General features: G+C 59.1%; 2 protein-coding genes and 1 non-coding gene across 4 annotated transcripts; 2 read left to right on the top strand and 1 right to left on the bottom strand.

Annotated features, from left to right (window-relative positions):
- The first annotated feature begins 254 nt into the window (after positions 1-254).
- On the top strand, positions 255-361 carry LOC132423806 (U6 spliceosomal RNA). Its single transcript, XR_009519109.1, has one exon. It is a non-coding gene; the product is annotated as a U6 spliceosomal RNA (small nuclear RNA).
- A 1778-nt stretch (positions 362-2139) lies between these two features.
- Positions 2140-11163, bottom strand: R3HDM4 (R3H domain containing 4). Of its 2 annotated transcripts, XM_060007251.1 has the most exons (8): positions 11037-11163; positions 6218-6372; positions 5702-5826; positions 5169-5286; positions 4967-5052; positions 4434-4519; positions 4300-4355; positions 2140-3160 (listed from the first exon to the last, which is right to left on the bottom strand). In XM_060007251.1, exons 1-8 carry the CDS (start codon positions 11117-11119, stop codon positions 3057-3059), a joined length of 813 nt encoding a protein of 270 aa, XP_059863234.1. In that variant the 5' UTR covers positions 11120-11163; the 3' UTR covers positions 2140-3056. The 2 variants fall into 2 exon arrangements, with proteins under 2 accessions (XP_059863234.1, XP_059863235.1); XM_060007252.2 differs by lacking the exon at positions 4300-4355 and having other exon boundaries at positions 3038-3160.
- A 3059-nt stretch (positions 11164-14222) lies between these two features.
- KISS1R (KISS1 receptor) lies at positions 14223-17503 on the top strand. Its single transcript, XM_060006508.1, has 5 exons — positions 14223-14466; positions 15254-15378; positions 15888-16023; positions 16333-16565; positions 16756-17503. Exons 1-5 carry the CDS (start codon positions 14223-14225, stop codon positions 17203-17205), a joined length of 1188 nt encoding a protein of 395 aa, XP_059862491.1. The 3' UTR covers positions 17206-17503.
- The last annotated feature ends 1941 nt before the right edge of the window (positions 17504-19444 follow it).

A 19444-nucleotide genomic window follows, 5' to 3' on the forward strand; every position in this document is an offset into this window, starting at 1 on the left:
GGCTCCGGCTCCGCCCCTCTTCCAGTATAATTTGCATGCGATCATGGATTCCCAGCAGCCACCTGAGTCATATTTGGTGGAACAAAAACCACTTTCTCAATTTCAGTGAATGACCCCATTTGGTTAAGGTATTGTTGCACAAATATCATAAAAGAAGGGACGAATGGCTGAACCGGTTTTTAATGGAGTTCGCCCTTAGTGAAAAAGAGCATATTCTATGCCCTCTAAATAGTTCTGGGATCAAACGTGCAACTGTGCTCGCTTCGGCAGCACATATACTAAAATTGGAACGATACAGAGAAGATTAGCATGGCCCCTGCGCAAGGATGACACGCAAATTCGTGAAGCGTTCCATATTTTGCCTTTTCTCTTCTGGTATCCGCGGTGTTTTAACTGGGTTCTATAAGTGAGGTTCCTTAACACTTTGAGGGTCCCTCTGGATTCAAACCCCATCCGCAATTCGTTTTCCAAAAATTGGTTCTATTGCTGTTGGACTCTCCCCAGTTTGAAAGGTCTTTTCCAGAAAGACCTAGGATTGCAGGGAAGCGTGCACCGGGTGACCGGCACCGCCTGGGCAAAGGTTGGGGGGCCGGGCTGTCTGGGGGCCCGGCTGGAGTAGCGGGGTGGGGGAAAAAACCCACGCACCAGCCAGAGGCCAGGACAGGACGGAGTTCGCGTTAATAGTTCTGGAGGCAGGCTGTGAACTCCCCTAGAGACCCGACATCCGTGCCCGGAGCCCCAGCCCGTTCTCTGGGCGCCGGAAATTTGGTCCCCTTCACAGGTGAGAGCCTCGAAGCGGGTTACTCAAGTATCTCCTTGTGTCCTCCGTACGAGCCCTTGGGATTTCCATTATTTAGCATCTATGTGTAGAACTTTTAAAATGCCTGTTAAAATGGAAGACAGCACACCCAGCGCCCAGATCTTGGTTTTTAAAACGGTGCCCCAGGGAAAGGAACCAGGCTCCTTGGCGAAAGGGCTGGTTCTAGGACGAAGCAAGAATATGCAGAGGAGCCCTCTGCGTCTTGTAGCGGCAGAAAGTAAGGAGGGTGCTCAAATAAATAAAACCCCGCAACTATGGGAGTGCCTCAGTGACACACAGGAGCCACTGACAGGGCTCCCAGCAGCCGAATCTGGAACAACCTGACGAATAAAATTAAGGAATATTGGATTATAATCCAAACTAGAAAGTAAATGCCCAGGCGTCCGTACTGATATAAATGGTTAAATAAACAAATACACAGGGGAATAGAGACAAATCTCCCCGGTAGAATTTCCAGTAATCAACATAGATACTCCGCCTTCAGGGAGGTGGAGGAGATCAGGGGTGAGGTCAGTAGTGAGGAGCCCTGTGGGCAGCAGGGACCCCTGATGTGGCCGGGTGAGAAGGGAACTTCCCTCAGCGTGATCACAAGAGAACAGCAGATAATCCAGGCTGGGGGATCCTGCAGGATGCACAGCCGTTTCCAGACACACACAGAAGGAAGACACAGGAAGGAGGCCACGTGAAGATGGAGACAGAGGCTGGAGGGATGCAGCCACAAGCCAGGGGAGGCCGGAGCCCCTAGAAGCTGGAAGAGGCAGGGAGGACACTCCCTGGAGCCTCTAGAGGGAGTGTGGCCTTGCCACACCTTGATCTTGCATTTCTGGCCTCCAGAACCAGGCGACAATAAACTCCTGTGGTTTTAAGCTGCAGTGTGGTGTATTTTGTTCAGCCACTCAGGAAGCTCACACAAGTGACTTGTTTTTTTTTTTTGGCCATGCCACGGGGCACGTGGGATCTTATTTCCCCAACCAGGGATCAAACCCGCAGTCCTGCCGTGGAAGTGCAGTCTTAACCACTGGACCACCGCCAGGGAAGTCCCACAAGTGACCTTTCTGGAGGTCACACAGCTGGAAGGTGGCAGAGCTGGGGTTTGAGCCTGGGCACCTGGGAGGGGACCAGCCAGGGCAGCAGAGCCAAGGGCCGGGCCACTCCTAACAGAGTCTCCCCACACACCTGCCTCCACGGGGGTTGTCACTCAGAACCAAGCTTCATCCCCTGAGGCCTGCATCCCTCAATGACCAGGACACAAGGGCATCGTGAGTGCCTGTCGTGCCCCCAGCCCTGCCCCAAAGGAAAACCCCACAGCAGTAGACCAGAGCACCAGAAATTTATTGAACGCTCCACCTTTCCCAAAGCACAACTAGCCACACACACGGGGGTGCAGGGCAGGGGTGCAGTCTCCAGCCCTGCTTCCTGTGCCAGGCCAGGGTGACCAGCACGAGGACACCCCAGAGCCAGGCTGGGGGCAGGGGCAAGGGGACATGGAGGGAGGAACAGGACAGTCTGAGAGTAGAGGCTTCTGGCTGGAAGTCCCAGATCCTCAGTAGGAAGGAAGGGGGGTGTGCAGAGCAGACGGGGCCCTAACAGCCACCAAAGGCGAGTGGCGAGGGCAACACACATTCCAAAAAGAGGGTGACACCAGCTTTTAAGACGCAGCTTCCATCCTGGGCTGCGGGGCACACACATGCACACGCGCACGCGCGCACACACACACACACCAAATGTAATGCTCCCAGGGCGAGGGGCAGGGCCCCAGAGACCCTCCACCCAAGCCAAAAACTGGGAGAGGGTCAAGCAGGGACTGGAATGAAGCCCCCCAATTTATCACTTGGGGCAAGTTTTTGGTTTTTCTTCGCAAAAGGGAAATTTAAAAATCTACAACAAATCACGCCAAATTCATTAAAAATGATAAAAACCCAGCCTCTCCCTCCTCGCTTAAGCTTCACACGGGGCCAAAAACGCTGACCCAGGAAGGGACAGGGAAGTGACCAGGCCAGGCATCTCCTCCCGAGTCCAGGCCCCGGGGCGGGAGTAGGGTGAATTGTGCTCGCGCGGGGCAGCCCAGCCGCCAGCTTTAACCCGGAAAGCTGGGCGGGGAAGGGGTGCGGTGCGGGAGCCACCCCAAGGGGAAGAGCACGTTTCCAAGGGAAAATTCCAAAAATAATAAAGATATTTCAGTGATGTTACGGGAGGTCTTGGCACTGGGGAGGCGGGGCCGGGGGCAGGGCCGCCATCAGCTGCGCTGCTCCAGGTACGCGGACAGGAGCAGCCCCGGAGGCAGGAAGTCCAGGTGCCGATTGCTGACCTTCATCTGCCGCTTGCCCTCCAGGTCATCACCTGCCGGGGGACAGGCAAGACAGGGAGGAAGGCGAGGGTTGTGGCACACAGGAGCCCAGCCCTCGGCCTGTCCTGCCCCAGGTCCCCAGGAGCTGGGCTGACCCGACCCCCCAGGTCCCAAGCCAGGCGCTGAGAGCAGCTCGAGCTGTTCCTTCCTCTCCCGTTACTTATCCTGTGTCCTACGCGCACAGAGACGCACGCACCACCGAGACACACTGGCCCGAGGCCAAGGGGACTGAATGAGGGTCCCGCCCTGACCCTTGGTCTCCCACCTCCATCCCTGCCCTCAGAGGGAATCACCTAGGCCCCCGGTGGCCCAGGCTCCACCAACCTCCCTTCACCCACCTCCCGCCACCCCAAAACCTGAACCATAGCTATACACAACCCAAGCTGGGCCCACCTCCCAGCCTCTGGCCCGGCGGCTCCCTCTCCCCTGCTCCCCATCTTGCCAGGCCCCACCTCCTATGTTCAGGCCACGGCTCCACACCCGCAGAGAGGCACCCCCAGTCCAGCCCCTCCATCCTGAGCCAGTGGGAACAAAAGCAAGTGTGGGGGCTGCATCTCCCTCCCAGGCAGCCTGAGAGGAACCATCCTGGGGTTGCCATGGAAACTGTCTCCTCAGCAACTCCAGGCAGGAGGCAGAGAGACGGGCGTGGAGACAGAGGACCCGATGGGATGCCGAGGGCCAGCAAGGGTCTGCGAGGACCCTCCATGGGGGGGTGGGGGTGGGCTGTGTCCCAAGATCACTCCCATCGTGAAAGGGGCACACAGGCTGGAGAAGGGACTTGCCAGAAGTCACATGTGTGGCACAGTGGAGGGGGGCTACAGCTAAATGCGAACTCTGCAGACACTGGGGTCCCTGGAGGCCCAGCTTCATCAGCCCCGCACAGGCCCCTCTCTCCCCAGCCCCGAAGATGCAGGTGGAGGGGAGTCCATGTGCACAGCATCGTCCATCGTGGGGCCAGAGGTACAGGTGCTTCTGATGAATCAAGGCAGCATCGCACTGCCCACTCTGTGTTCACGCTGTCCCTCCTCTTCCAAAGCCTGCCACCGGGTAAGCAGACCCCGGGGAAGCCCAGCCTTGGTTTCCCCCAGACTGAATCAGCCAACTGGGGTCCCAGGGGCCGCCAGGCACTTACTGGCTGAGATGAGGTCCATGTACTGGCAGATGGCATGAAGCAGGAGCCTCTCAAAGCTGCAGGGAATGGATGCTGAGTGGCCAGAGCCAGACACCAGGGTAGCTCACGGCGCCCACCCCCACCCACCCAGTCACCTGTTGTCCAGCATGGCCGTGTACACGGCCTGGGGGGACACAGAGAAGAACCTCAGCAGCCGCTCCTCCCAGGTCTCCAGCATTTCCTGCAGGAGAAGCAGGCCCAGGGGTCAGCCAAGATGTCCAGGCCCCCCACATCCATGACAGCCTCTGGAGCCCAAAGCCCTGGGTTCAAATGTGGCCTCTGATTCACTACATGAGGCTACTTAACCGTTTCCAAGGATACCAGGCACTCAAGACACATCCAAACCTTTGAATCTCTGAGTCTTTGGCCTGGTGAACTCCTACACATCCTTCAAACCCACCTTCATTGCCCCTGTCCCTCCCACCCTCAAGGAGAACCCTTGCCCAGCCCTGGGTCCTGCACTCGGATCTCACTAGTCTATATCCTGCCCTGTCTGCTCCATCACACCACGTTCACTGGGTTACTGGTCTCCCCTCACCCCGCCCGATTGAGAAGCTGAGAAAAAGGGCCTTCAAAAGAGACCAAGCAAGTGGAAAGAGACAAGGCCAAGGCCAGGCTTGGTACTCACCATGGGAATACGGCTCCGCTTGAGAACGGCTCGTAGACGCCGGCTGATACGCTGGAAGCACTCGCGCGGCGTGTAGGCCGGGTCCTCTGCAAGAGTCCATGCAGTGGGGCAGAGGTGGGAGTGAGCCGCAGGCCCCGCCCACACGCCAGGCTCCTCCCCACCTGCCCTGACCCCGCCCTCCCCACCCCCGACCCAGGCCCACCTCTCCGCCTGTCTTCCCCGCGGCCCCTCCTCCGCGCCTTGCTCCTGCCCTCGTTCTCCAGGTAGCGGAGAACCCGCTCCTGCTCCTCCCCAGAGCGGTTCATGAAGTCGTTCCAGACCTGGAAGAGAGGCAGGCAGGCCCTTACTAATGACTGCAAGCCCCCGAGCCTCAGTTTCCCCATTTGGCTAATGCACATTGGGGGGGCCACAAGTGCACAGAAATACTCCTTGTGCACACATGTGACCACCGGGCCGGCCAGGAGTTCGTGGGGCACTTGCGGACCCACCTGTGTGGGGCAGGGAATCGAAATGAACCAAACACGCCCCCAATCCCATCAGTAATTCCAAGTGTGATAAGCAGATGAACCACGGGTGCTGGAAGGTTCTGGGGTGGGTGGGTTTCAGGTCGCTGGAAGGAGACCCAGGGTATTCATCAAGGGACCAGGGAGGGGATGGGTGCTCCTGGCACAGGGTCCAGCATAGGCAGTGCCTGGTGGTGGGCGGGGGAACCCAGGGCAGGATACTGGGCCCCACCTCGACATAGGTCTCGTTGCTGCAGGCCTCTGCAAAGATGCTGGGTGCTGCGGGGGGCGCCAGGTCCCCATCCTCCAGGCCAGGTGTGCCTCCGTCTGTCTCCAGCAGGGTCAGGAGGTACTGGGCTAGATGGAAACAGACGGTCTCTGGGCTGGGGGTTGCATTCAGGCCCCCCCCCGAGCCCCCCCCACCCCCCCGCCAGGCTCCACGGGGTCCAGAGGACCATGTTTCCTCCCCCACACCTCTATATTTAGGGCCTTTACTCTCACCAGCCTCCCCTCCTCCACGCTCCAGCTGTCTTTCCCAGAAGGCACAGGAACGATCCAGCCTCCAGAACTCCTCCTACCTAGCCCTGGCTTGGCTTGTTGAACTCCTACACCCCCTTTAAAGCCCCAGCTCCAATGCCCAGAGCTCCCTCTCGTCCAGCTCAGGGCCAGGCTCAGATAACAGAACATGCACACCATTGCTGTCTGAGGCCTAGGAGCCCCCAGGAGGCGCCCATCGACCCTTGCTCACTGTTCTCCAGGCGCTGGAGGCTCTTCCGTCCCTTGGCCTTGGGCACGAGGTCTGAGTTCCGCACAGCCTGGTTGATGAAGTGTTGCTTCCTCTTGGAGGCCGAGAGCCTCTTCACCTGGGAGCTGGCTAGAGCGGGCAGGCAGCCCGGAAGGGGCCTGTGGGCCAGGTGTGAGGGGGCAGTCCTCAGGGCCAAGACAGACCAGGACGCCCAGGCACAACCCTACCATCGCCACTCTCTCACAGCCATCCCCTGCTTGGTTTCCCTCCACAATGGGAAGCTCACCCCCTATCACATGTGCAGCCCTTAAAATGTCACTGTGTCTCATCGTCACATCACCCGGGAAGCAGGGACCGTTGAGGACAGGTTAGTAAACCGAGGGTCAGAGAAGGGGAGCCACACATTGGGTGGGAGGCCAAGAGAGCTGCTGCCCACGCCCCCAGGCTTCCAGGTCTGAGCTGCAAGCCGGTGAGGCCGAGTCTCCCTCCTCTGGGAGATTCCCGAGACTTCATTTGATGCAGCGTCCCCTCACCCCCAACCCCACGCTTCCAACAGAAGATAACCCAGAAAACGGCCCCCAGGCGCTAAGGTGATGCCCCGGCCCACCTGACTCACGCCCCAGGGGCCCCCTTGCTGGATGGGGGAGGTGGACAGAGTGGTTCCCCCCACCCCCACCCGGAGCACTAATCCTGGAGGTGGATTAGCGGGCCTCCCGCTGGGGACCCGAGGGCCAGGCAGCAGACGGCCACGCAGGAGGGAGGGGGGGATATTGAATGGAAACTTCCGGGCAAGAAGCTGCAGGGCCTCCTCCCTGGTCAGCCCCTGACCACAGGCTGAGAGGAGGGTCCCACCCGGCTCAGAAACCCTCACTCTGGGGAGCCGGTGGTGGACTCAGCCTAAGAGGGTCTAGGGTGCCAGGATTCCCCCTCCTCCTCCCCCTGCGCCTCCGCTCCAACCCGCCAGGCAGCCCGGCCTCTGGGCCTCTGCACCAGCTGTGCCCCCGCCCGGTGCCCACACCCCAGGCTCCGAATGGCTCACTCCCATCTCCTTTTGGCCTCTGCTCAAACCTCCTCAGGGGGACCCGCCCCCTCACTGCTCTGTTCTCCTGATGGCCACACGTTCTACCACCACCCTGCCCACCACCCACCGTGATCTCCATGCGGGCAGAGTTTGGTGTCCACTGTAGCCCTGCCTGGCATACAGTAGATGCTCAAAAAAATAACTGCCCAATCAGGTCTCCAGCAAAATCTCACGATTCCAAGATTGAGTAGAACCCAGAGTCCAGAATTCCACTCAAACTTTCCTAGTGTTCAAAGTTCCTAAGCCACAAATTAAACAGAGAAGCATGACCCCTGCCCCACAAACAGGCGCTAGAAAATGCCATGAAGCCCTAGGACAGTGGGACAAGGTGCCTCAAAGAAGTTAGGATTGAAGCCCACACTCACCAAGGTCTATACATATGTAAAGAGTCCCCAGCCTTAAGTTTTTTGCCCTGGCCAGAAAGGCTGTTACATCTTGATCACGAAGCAAATAGGCTGACGAGACTCAGCCCTGTCTTAGGTTGGGGTGGGGCAGGCTCCACGGATGACACTTAAGGCAAAAATCTATGAAAAATTATCTGATGGGTAAACTCATGCAGGCACAATAGGAGACACACAACCGGTGGTTAGAATTCGGCGTTTTCACTGCCGGGGCCAGGGTTCAATCCCTGGTCGGGGAAAGAAGATCCCACAAGCTGCGTAGTGCAGCCAAAGGAAAAGAAAAAAAAAAAAAAAATAGGAGACTAGGAGACACGCAGGCAGGGGTAGAGCCTGGAAGCTCAGCCCTGAGTTTGAATCCCAGCTACGACGGATGCTCCACTGTGTGACCTGAAGCCTCAGCTCTTTCTCTGCAAAGTGGGGATAGCGATGGCCCCTGCTGGTCTGGGAGGGGGCACTCAGAGCCAAGAGGAACCAGGACACACACCTTTCCCCAAGCTGCCACCTGTTCGGTTTCCTCCTGTGACTGGGAGCTCACCCCGTGGGCCACACCATTGATCACAGCCTGGTTAAGCGATTGCCTTCACCATCACCCCAGGAGGCAAGTACTATTGTTTTGATGCCCGTTATACAGATTTGCAAACCGAGGAGCAAAGTCATTATCCCGAGACCCCACAGCTGCAAAGAGGGCAGCTGGGACAGGGCAGGGCAACTCAAGTCAGTACAGAGCCCACAATTCTGAGGCTGGACGCAATCTTCCTGAGGCCCAGGCACCCCCACCCCAAGCTCCAGATTCAGCTGCGGCCTCGCTGTGGCTCCAGGGCCTGTATCTCCACCCCGCAGATGGACGGAGGCCAGGACGGTGGCCTGGCGGGGCAGATAACAGGACCACATCCGGGGGGAGCTGTCGGGGAACCTCAGAGCAGGGTGGGACTCAGTGAGAGAGCTCGGGCCCTCAGGACATGGGGCTCCACGAAATGGGGCTCCCTGTCACCTTGGGACCCGGGCGGAACCAGGATTCGAACCTGGTCTGAACAGGACCACTCCCCTGAACCATTCAGCCTCCTGCTTCCCTCTGGGGCCACAGTGGTCAGAGGGGCTCAAACTCAGGTCTCGCTGGACCCCTCAGACCACAGCCCACTGGACTAAAGATCCAGCTGCTCCCTGACCTGCTCCACCATCACCTGTGGCTCCCCAGCACCCTCAGGACAAGGCCCAGCCTCTCCCCGGCCTGGCATTGCAGGTCTGCTGCCTGGTCCCACGGCCTCCTGGGGCCTCACTACCCTCTCTGATTCCAGGAGATTCCAGCAGGAGCCTGGGGCCACAGAGTGGGCAGGCGGAGCGGGCAGCAGATTTGTAATAAACGCTGGGGAGGAGGGGTGGAGGACAGCATAAACTTTATATAATATACATCCACATCAGAACATCAACACCCATCTCTCTCCGCCTCATTGCCCCTGCTCCAGGCACAGGGCCCTTTTACTGCATCACAAGCTGACCTGGAACAGCCCGCCTCAGGGCCTTTGCATGTGCTCAGCCTCCTGCCTGAAGAACCCTTTCTCTGGCTCCTTCTGGTCCCAGCTCAAAAGTTACCTCCTGGGAGAAACTGCCCCACCCCCCAACTAGCCCAATCAGCCCCGTTTCCGGCTTCACCGGTTAGCATCAGAAACCAGCCCGTCCTCATACTTGTTTACTCCTGAATTCTCACCTCCTTCACTAACTCGCACGATAAGGACAAGGTCCCTCTTGGCTGCTCCTGTGTCCCCAGCACCTGGCCCACAGCACGTGCTCAATAGCTGTTTGTTGAATGAATACCCGAACTTCTGTTTACACACTCACCCAAGGGCCAGTTCATCTGCTTCCCCAGCCACCCAAAGAGACCACTTTACAGATGGGGAAACTGACCACCCAGATGGGGCATGTGAGGCTTCCTGGACCCAGCAGGCCTTGGGAAATGTCTGCACCATGGCAGGGGCCAGCGTCCAACAGGGGTGGACAGGCCTGACAGTGGAAACAGCTGCTAAGTCAGGTTGGGTTTGGGGAGGACAGGTTCCTTTGCCTCCCCCAATTCTCCCTGAGGGTTTTGAGATGGGGCCTTTAACACCCACTCCCCTAGGCAAACACACCCTCTCTCTGGCACCTGCCCCTCCCCCAGGAACAGGCCAAAGAGGAACCTACTTTCTCTAGCAGGAAACCAAGGAGGGCTCAGAGCGGAGGTGACTCAGGCTGGGATGGGCAGACAGAAGGAGCAGCAGCCACCCTCTCCCGCCCCGGGAATGGAGGTGAGGGGGGATGGGGGCAGGTTGGAGGGACCCACCTGGCAGGTAAATACCCACTTCGAGTGGGTTAAGGCCCCTTAAATAACCACATCTGTAGAGACCAGTACAGCTTCTGGGTAATAATAACAATAAAGTAATAACAAATATAATAATAATAAAGCAATCACAAAATACCAAAATGAGAAAATTATTTTAAAATAACAAAACACCTACAATAGTGAACTATTTAAGATAATTATTAAAGAATGGACCCTCCGCTTTGCTGGGCACCTCCAAGTGCAGGGTCACTGACCCCAGACCCTTAAATAGAGGACCGCTGTTATTTCATTTTACAGATGGGGAAACCGAGGCACCGAAGGGGTAACAGCCCGCCCGGGGCCACTAGGAAGGGCACACGAAGAAGCAGAAATGAAACCCCAGCAGCCAGGGTGGACCACCTGGGTTTCTGCACCAACACTCGGGTTAGAAAGAGACCTGCGAACCTGGGGGGAGGGGGGCATACCCATATGGGGCCGCCCACCTGCCTCCAGTCCACGTCCCAGGACACACAGGCTCGTGTTGGCCCGGGTCTGTAAGCCCCCCATTCATTTGGGTATTTACCCGGAGAAAAACAAAGAGCGCGTCCACCGGGAAGTGGGGGGCTCACAACCCCGCCGGATACACAGGACTGGCTGGGGGGTAAATCCCCAGCTGGGGGACAGGAACAGCCGCAAGTGGGTAAATACCCGGAACACCACCAGCGTGGATTCCGGGTACACCGCGCGCAGCGGCACCGCCTCACCCGACGCGGCGCCCGGGACCCCCGAAGCTCGGGCGCCGGGGGTCTGCACACGCGGACACGGGGGTGCCCCCTGCGCCCCGGCAAAGGCCCGGAAGTACGGGGATGGGGTTTCCCCGGGAAACACCCACTGACAACAAAGCCCACCACCACCCCGCTCCACCCGAGTGGGGTACCCCCCAGGAAAGGGGGCGGGGCGGGCCGGGGGCTGCAGCCCGGGAGGGGGTAAGAGGAGGGGACCCCGGAGCCCGGAAGCGCGCCGCGCCCGCCCGCCGGCCGCGCTCACAGCGTCCGCCGCCCGCCCGGGGCGACCCCCGCCGCCGCCGCCGCCTCCTCCGGGCCGCCCTCCGGGTTCTCCAGCGCCACCATAGCTTGCACGCCGCTGCTGTTGTCGCCGCCGCCCGGCAGGGCCTTCTCTGGGCCGGGCAGGAAGTGACGGGAGGCCGGAGGCGGGGCGGGGCGGAGCCTGGAGGCTGGACGCGCCTGGTGGAGTCGCGGCCACGTCCCGGCCGAGCCCGAGCTGCGGGCCGGGGACACCCAACCCCGAGGCACGGACGGGGACACTGAGGGGGCGGCACCCAGCCCCGGGGAAACCGGGGCAGAAGACCGCGCCTGTCCTGCGCCCAGGCGGGGCTGTGGGCACGGCACCCAGCCCTAGGGGGACAGATGGCGAAATTGAGTCCTGGGGAAGGAGGAAGGAAGCGGACGTCCTTTTCAGAGGCTTGGACAGATGAAATGACCCATGCTACCCCCACCCGGCACCAACAGGGCTTTCCTTCCACCAGACCCCTCCCTGTCCTCTGTAAAGTGCAGCCTCTGGAGTCCTGGCTGGGTGCCTCAATCTACTCTTCTCTAAAAATAGAACAAAGCTAACCCCACCTCCTTCTGACTTTTAGAGTTTATTCATTTAGCAAATGCTCACAGTCCTTGGGGTGGGGGCTGTGCTTTCCGGATCCAGCAGTGATCGAACAGGACCTCCCCGCCCTGGGCTAGGGAAGTGGAGACCTTTGGAAAGAGGACTGGCAGCCTGCAAAAGTGGGAGGGGTATGCCAGGCAGAGGGAACAGTCAGTGCAAAGGCCCTGGGGCATCCAGAATGGCTAGAGCAGGGTACTAGGTGAAGGGGGGAGGAGCAGAATAGAGGTGGAGGAGAAGGGACAGACCGATGAGACGGGGGTGGGGGGGCCCTTTGATGACAGACCTGGTTTTTGACCCGAGAGTTAAGAACAGAGAATTAAACCTGCTCTAGAATCTAGAATCCACCCTTCATTCTACAAGAAAAGTGTGTGTGGGGGGGGGGGGGGGGGAGGACTTCCCGGGTGGCGCGGTGGCTAAGAATCCGCCTGCCAATGCAGAGGACATGGGTTCGAGCCCTGGACCGGGAAGATCCCACATGCCGTGGAGCAACTAAGCCCGTGTGCCACAACTACTGAAGCCCGTGCGCTTATAGCCTGTGCTCCACAACAAGAGAAGCCACCGCAGTGAGAAGCACGCGCGCCGCAACTAAGAGTAGCCCCCCGCTCGCCGCAAGTAGAGAAAGCCCGCGTGCAGCAACAAAGACCCAACGCAGCCAAAACTAAATAAATAAATAAGTAAATTTAAAAAAAGAAAAATGGGGAACTAGGACCACGATAAGACACACCACAGGGATGCAACCCCCAGATCCAGCCTGGTGGAAATTGTACAGGACAAACAACCCGATTGCTTTAACGTATAAAGAGCAAGAGGGGATAAAATAAAAAAAGAAAAAGGAGGAGGAACTATTACAAGACCCAAGAAAGCACACAGTGTGTGACCTCATGTAGATAAATATGAAAAAATCAAGGTGATACAACTTGGGAGATGGTACCTCTGGGGGGAGTGCTTGGGCGGGGGATCTGGGGGCCGGGATGTTTGGTCTGCGGCTCTGGCCCATGATGACCAGCTGCTCGACAGATGTGCTAACTCTACAGGACGTAGCCTGGGCCTTGCCGTGATTCTGGGGCCTCACTCATTCCTGTCCTCGCCTTCTTTTTTTTTCCTGGCCTCGCAGCCTGGCATGTGGGATCCCCGACCCGACATCGAACCTGTGTCCCCTGCAGTGGAAGCGGGAAGTCTTAACCACTGGACTGCCAAGTCCCTGTCATCACCTTCCTAACACCCTCCCAGACCCTGGGCCAGTCCATGAGCCGTTGCTGCCAACCCCCCCCCCACCCCCGTCGAGGCCCCCTCCAAGGTCCAGCCCCCTGCTGAGTTCTCTCCCAGGCCCACTCAACTCAGCAGTCTCCCCAGGACAGTTCCTCCATGCCCGTGGAGTATCCCTGGGTCTCCTCATGCTAACCTGGCCCTCATTACCACCCCAAAGGGACTTTTTTTTCCTTTTCTGAATTTTTAGGCCATTGTCAAGAATGATGTCGAAGCCTGTCTCCCCCCCAGGCTCCTAGTACTTCCTTCTGGAGATATGTGATGCCCTTTGATGCCCACGCATATTTATTCATTTCTTTTCCCCCTTTTAGTCTTTTTTACACAGACGGCATCATCTTTTCTTTTGCTACTTAGAACATCCCAGTGCCCTGTTTCATGCCTCACAGGCTAGTATCTGGGGTACATTTCTGGGTGTGGGTTTGGGGATCAACATTATCCTTTATAAACTTCCCTCCACCTGGTTCCCACTACCAGCAGCACAGGTGTCTGTGTCCCCGTGCTGGTATCTGCCAATCAGTGCCCGTTAGGTGGGAGGTGGACACTCTCAAGGGGTCTGATTCGCAGCAAAGTCCTGGGGAGGTTGAGTTTTGGTTCCTTTTTTGTTCTTCTTTTGTTTTGTTTGAGGTTAAGAACAGGCATCTTCTAACCACAAGATCCCGGGCATCCTTCTGTTGCCCTGAACCTCCATGGCTCGCCAGTGTCCTGGGGCAAACCCTGGCAGCAGATACAGAGGACCTCTGAGGGCTGACCTCACCGCCAGGTGGGGCCCACCCACCGGGAGCCCCAGCCCCATGGAAGGTCAAAGTCATGACCTCTGCCTCATTCCCTAGACTCTGTAGCTTTGTCCCCCTGCTTTTCCTGCTGGTGGGTCTCTACCCTTCCCTCCCCTGGGGTAGGATCGGTCCTTCCCGGGTCCACAGCAGCCTGTGGGAAGCCTACCTCACCCCTGCTCCGCCCCAAGCCCCTCCTCCAGCCTCCCCCCTCGTGTGCTCTTATCCTGACCCCCAAGGTGGGGGGGGGGGAGGAGGGAATGGGAGAGAAGGGTGCTGCGCTGGTGAACCGCAGGCCGCACAGGAGTGGCCAGCGGCTGCAGGAGAGGCGGGAAGGCGGGGACACGGTGGGATGCGAGGTATAAACGCGCGGCGGCTGAGCGCCAGCGGAGAATCCACGGAGTCCAGCGAAGCCGCGCTCCAGACCTTGTGGCGCATCCCAGGAGGGCAGCCGGGAGGAGAGTCACTGCCCCATCCCTGGGCGCAATCCCAGAGGGTGGCTGGGAGGAAGAGGGCGGCAATGCGCTCCTTGGCCACGTCCGGGCCCAACGCGTCCTGGTGGGCACTGGCCAACGCATCCAGCTGTCCCGGCTGTGGCGCCAACGACTCGGACGGCCCGGCCCCGGCGCCGTGGCCCGTGGACGCCTGGCTAGTGCCGCTCTTCTTTGGCGCGCTGATGCTGCTGGGCCTGGCAGGGAACTCGCTTGTCATCTTCGTCATCTGCCGCCAGAAGCAGATGCGGACGGTGACCAACTTCTACATCGGTGAGCGCCCAGGCGCCGCGCGGTGCCTGCGCGCCGTTCCGGGGGTCGCCACGAGGGCGGAGTGGCCAGGGGCGCCCCTAGCGGTGCGTCGGAGTCCTCTTAGATAGGGATCTCTCCCCTGCAGGGCTCCCTGTCCTTTCCCTATTGTCCCTGTACCTTGAGCTGGAGGTCGCAAACTCTGGCGTTGGAGGGTTCCACGGTGGCCGGAGTAGTTAAAAGGGAGGTTGGAGAGTGTGGCCCATGGAGCGCTGGCCATGCCACTCAAGGAAGATGTCCGATTGAAATGTGGTTCTTATAACATGGTGTCCGATGAATAAAAGGAGTGGGGGAAAGACCGCGTGGCCCGCGGGCCCCCACTTTGCGCCCTCTGCCCCAGAGGCTCAGTTTACACATTTGTGTGATGGGGGTGCCCTACCCGGCTGAGTACTCAGTCAGTGTTCTCCATTCTATGTTGGCTGTTGGGCAACACCACTCTACCCAATTTTCAGGTAAGAAAACTGAGGCTCAGAGGGGCGGGGGCCTACTCGCAACCCCCACAGGGGTGAGCAGGGTCCATTGCTACTTGAACAGCTATGAAGCCCCTGCTGGGGGGTGTATGAAACATAAAAGGGTGAGAGGAGGGTGCCCCAACTTCTCTGCCCACGGATATTGGGACCTCTCTGGGGGCCTCGCGAGCCACCCTGCTGGTCACTGGGACAAAGGCGAGGCCCAGTGGGCTGGGCCAGGGCGCTGGGGCGGCTAGGCAGATGCACCCCACATCTAGCACCCGCGCGTCCCCCGCCTGCAGCCAACCTGGCAGTCACAGACTTGACGTTCCTGCTGTGCTGCGTGCCCTTCACCGCTCTGCTCTACCCGCTGCCCGCCTGGGTGCTGGGCGACTTCATGTGCAAGTTCCTCAACTACATCCAGCAGGTGCGTGGGCTGGGGGCAAGCGGGCTGGGGGAAGGGGCTCGCGAGCCAGGGGGAGGAGTCGGTGTGGGCGGGGCGTGGAGGTGGGCGGGGCGGGGACAGAGTCTGGGGGTGGGTGGGTGGGGCTGGAGCAGGTGGAGCCTGGACTGGGTGGGAGGGAGGAAGACGGGGGACAATGGGGGTTGGGCGGGGAGTGGGGTGGCGGGCGCTCGGAGCCCTGCCACTTCTTGCCCCACCCGTCTCGGGATCCTAGGATGCATCTGCCTCTCCTGGTCTCAGTCTTGGGGGCCTCAGCCTACCCCTAATGACTCCGCCCTCCCCCACCACCCTGGGCTCCTCTCTGACAGCCCCTCCTCTCCTGCCCCTTCAACTTGTGGGCCCTGGAGACCCTCCCGGGACAGGTCCTGCCTGTATTCGAGTGGCTGGACGGTGGGGGACCCGCAAGGAGGGCGCAGACAGGGAAAGGTCCAGACCAGGCAGGGGGCCACACGCTGGGCTCCCGTCCCTCCCAGGTCTCGGTGCAGGCCACGTGCGCCACCCTGACCGCCATGAGCGTGGACCGCTGGTACGTGACTGTGTTCCCGCTGCGCGCCCTGCACCGCCGCACGCCCCACCTGGCGCTGGCTGTCAGCCTCAGTATCTGGGCGGGTGAGTGCAGCGCGGAGGCCGCACGGGGTAGGGGGGACAAGTTTTCGTGCCCTGGGCTCACACTCCACACACACACTCACTGCTTCTCCCCGGACCTCGCTCCTTCATCCGGGAAATGGACGCAATGGCATTCCCTGCGAGGGCTACTGAGGGCGGGGACCCGGGCAGACGCGCGCCTGGGAGGCGCTCCATGTCCGTTGCCCTAACCCTAACCCTAACCGGGGTTAGAGGCACCGGGGAGACCAGGGCCCGGGCCCCCTCGCGCCCCTTGTCCCCCGGGCCAGGCCTTCAGCCGGGCCTGTGATGCAGGCTCCGCGGCCGTGTCCGCGCCGGTTCTCGCCCTACATCGCCTCTCGCCCGGACCGCGCACCTACTGCAGCGAGGCTTTCCCCAGCCGCTCCTTCGAGCGCGCCTTCGCGCTGTACAACCTGCTGGCGCTCTACCTGCTGCCGCTGGTCGCCACCTGCGCCTGCTACGGGGCCATGCTGCGCCACCTGGGCCGGTCCGCCGTGCGCCCCGCGCCCGGCGACAGCGCCCTGCAGGTGCGCGGCTGGGTGGATGGGGGCGCGGCCGGGCAGGGGATGGGGGGATGGCACAGTAGGGGGGAGTGAGGTGCATCTGAGGAGGGTGGCGCGGGGGGGCGGAATTTAAGAGGGTCAAGTAGCGGAGAGCCCTGGGTGTCGCCCCTGCCGGTCCTTCGCCTTCTCTCATACCCCCTCCCCCCCTCCCCAGGGGCAGCTGCTGGCGGAGCGAGCGGGCGCTGTGCGGGCCAAGGTCTCGCGGCTGGTGGCGGCCGTGGTCTTGCTCTTCGCCGCCTGCTGGGGCCCCATCCAGCTGTTCCTGGTGCTGCAGGCGCTAGGCCCGGCGGGCGCCTGGCATCCGCGCAGCTACGCAGCTTACGCGCTCAAGATCTGGGCGCACTGCATGTCCTACAGCAACTCGGCGCTGAACCCCCTGCTCTACGCCTTCCTGGGCTCCCACTTCCGTCAGGCCTTCCGCCGCGTCTGCCCCTGCGCTCCCCGGCGGCCCCGCCGGTCGGGACCCTCGGACCCGGCCGCCCCCCAAACCGAGCTGCACCGCCTGACCGCCCACCAGGCCCCCGCCAGGCCCCCGAAGCCAGGCAGCGGTGGGCTGGGGCCGCGCAGGCTGTGTGTCCTGAGGGAGCACGCTGCCCCTCTCTGAGCCCTCTCTGGGGGCATCAAGATGAGCCCCTCTGGAACAGGAGCTGCTGTAATTCTGCTATGAATGTCTTTATTTTTGTCCATGTTCATCATAGTGAGAATGTTCTGAGCTCTTGTAAAGCTTTGCCACTATTGATATTGTAATCGTTATCTCTGTGTTTCCTGAAGTTGAAGATGGTTTGCTGACGGCACTTTCTGGAACTTTCAAGGAAGTATCGATAGACATTTTCACACACTGCCTTGCAGTTGACTGTAAAATTGTAAGATTCATGCCATTTTCAGAGATGTTAAAAAGTGAACACGATGTGCATCTTAAAATTGATAGAAAGGTGCTCTTCTTGCTACCAGGTGAGCGTCCAGAATCCTGGCTGGAAAATAATGGGTGTCATTGAATAAATAGGGCCTCCCTGGAGCACAGTGCACAGAGCCGTCCCTGGGAGACACAGGATCAGCAGTACGTAACAAACCACCCCAAAACAGAGAGGCATAGAACAGCATCAGTGTATTACCACTCACGATTCGGTGAGTGAGCGGGCTCAGCTGGGCGGTTTTTGTGACCCACGTGGTGTTGAGTGAGTAGCCGACCTAGCGGCTGGACCAGGAAGGCCGGAGAAGGCTTTGGTCTCACGCTGGCAGCCAAGCACTCCTCCACAGGCTGCCTGGGCTTCCTCCCAACATGGCAGTCTGGGGAAAGTCAGGCTTATGCCTTGGCGTAAACTTCCAAGTAGAGGTGGGAGCTGCAGAGCCTCACTCCTTCCACGTCGAATTGTTGGGTGCTGTAAGTGTCACACCCAGATTCAAGGTGGGGGGAACAGACCCACCTCTGGGTCTGTTGAGCTGCGTGTGCCTGCTGGGCAGGGGGAGGGTTAGGGTGAGGCCCTGCAGGCCTCAGTCTTAGTCACCCTGAAGGACAACTGCCCATCTCTTGGAGGGCCCCCATCCTTCCAAATTATTTGGGGACATCCTAGGTCTCCAAAGAGCCCAAATTTGCAAAGATGTTATGTGAGAAGGGGAGGCCATTCCATTCTGACATAGACATTGGCCTGAAGCTCGCTTGTTCTGGTCTTCAAGTCCTGGTCTCTGTACCAGGCCGGGCATGAGGGTGAAATCTCCCCTTTGCCCACAGGCCCTGCCCACCTCCCTCCCTCTCCTCGCCTCATCCCGCAAAACTCGACTCAGGGAATGAGTGGCAGGATTTCCTGTGAAAAAGGAATTTGAAACAAACAAACAACAACACCAAAAAAAACCAGGGTATTTCCTGGTGGTCCAGTGGTTAGGACTCCATGATTTCACTGCTGAGGGCCCATGTTTGATCCCTGGTTGGGGAACTAAGATCCCACAAGCTGTGCGGCCGAAAAAACAAAGCAAAACAAAAACAACCGAACACAGTTCCAGAGGGACTCTTGGGCACCTATCTCAGAGAAATGAAAACTTCTGTTCACACAAAAATGTGTACTCATGTGATCATAGCAGCTTTATTTGTGATAGCCTCAAACTGGAATTGACCCAGACATCCTTCGATAGGTGCACCCGTGGTCCGTCCACGCCCACTCAGCAGGTCTGAGTTGTGAACACACTGTTGATACACACACACCCGGCGTGGATCTCTGGGAATGACGCTGAGTGTAGGAAGGAAGTCCCCGAAGGTTACATGATGTACCATTCCATCTGTAACGTCCCTGAGGTGACAAAAATATGGGAACGGAGAGCAGATGAGTGGTGGCCAGGGGAGGAGATGACAGGAAAGGGACAACATGAGGGACACTTATGACAGAGCCACTCTGCCCCTGGACTGTGGTGGAGACACAAACCTACGCAGCTGATAGAATTGCAGAGAAAACTCACACATGAGTACAAGGAAAATGGGAAATACGAATCCATGGGTGGGATGTAGCGATTGCAATATCCTGATCTCCATGTGGTACTACAGTTTTATAAAATGTCACTGTTGGGAGAAGCCTGGTGAAGGGTATGAGAGAGATATCTCTGCGTTAGAATCTACAATGATCTTGGGATTTCCCTGGTGGTCCAGTGGCTAACACGCCGCGCTCGCAATGCAGGGGGTCCGGGTTCCATCCCTGGCCAGGGAACTAGATCCCACATGCATGCTGCAGCTCAGAGTTTGCATGCCGCAACTAAAGATCCTGTGTGCCGCAACTAAGACCCGGCTCAGCTAAAGAAATATTTTTAAAAAATGTACAATGATCTCGAAAAAGTTTTTTTAAAAATGAAGTTAAAGG

The sequence above is a fragment of the Delphinus delphis genome, chromosome 3 (assembly GCF_949987515.2).
Source record: "Delphinus delphis chromosome 3, mDelDel1.2, whole genome shotgun sequence".
In the NCBI taxonomy this organism is placed as follows: Eukaryota; Metazoa; Chordata; class Mammalia; order Artiodactyla; family Delphinidae; genus Delphinus; species Delphinus delphis.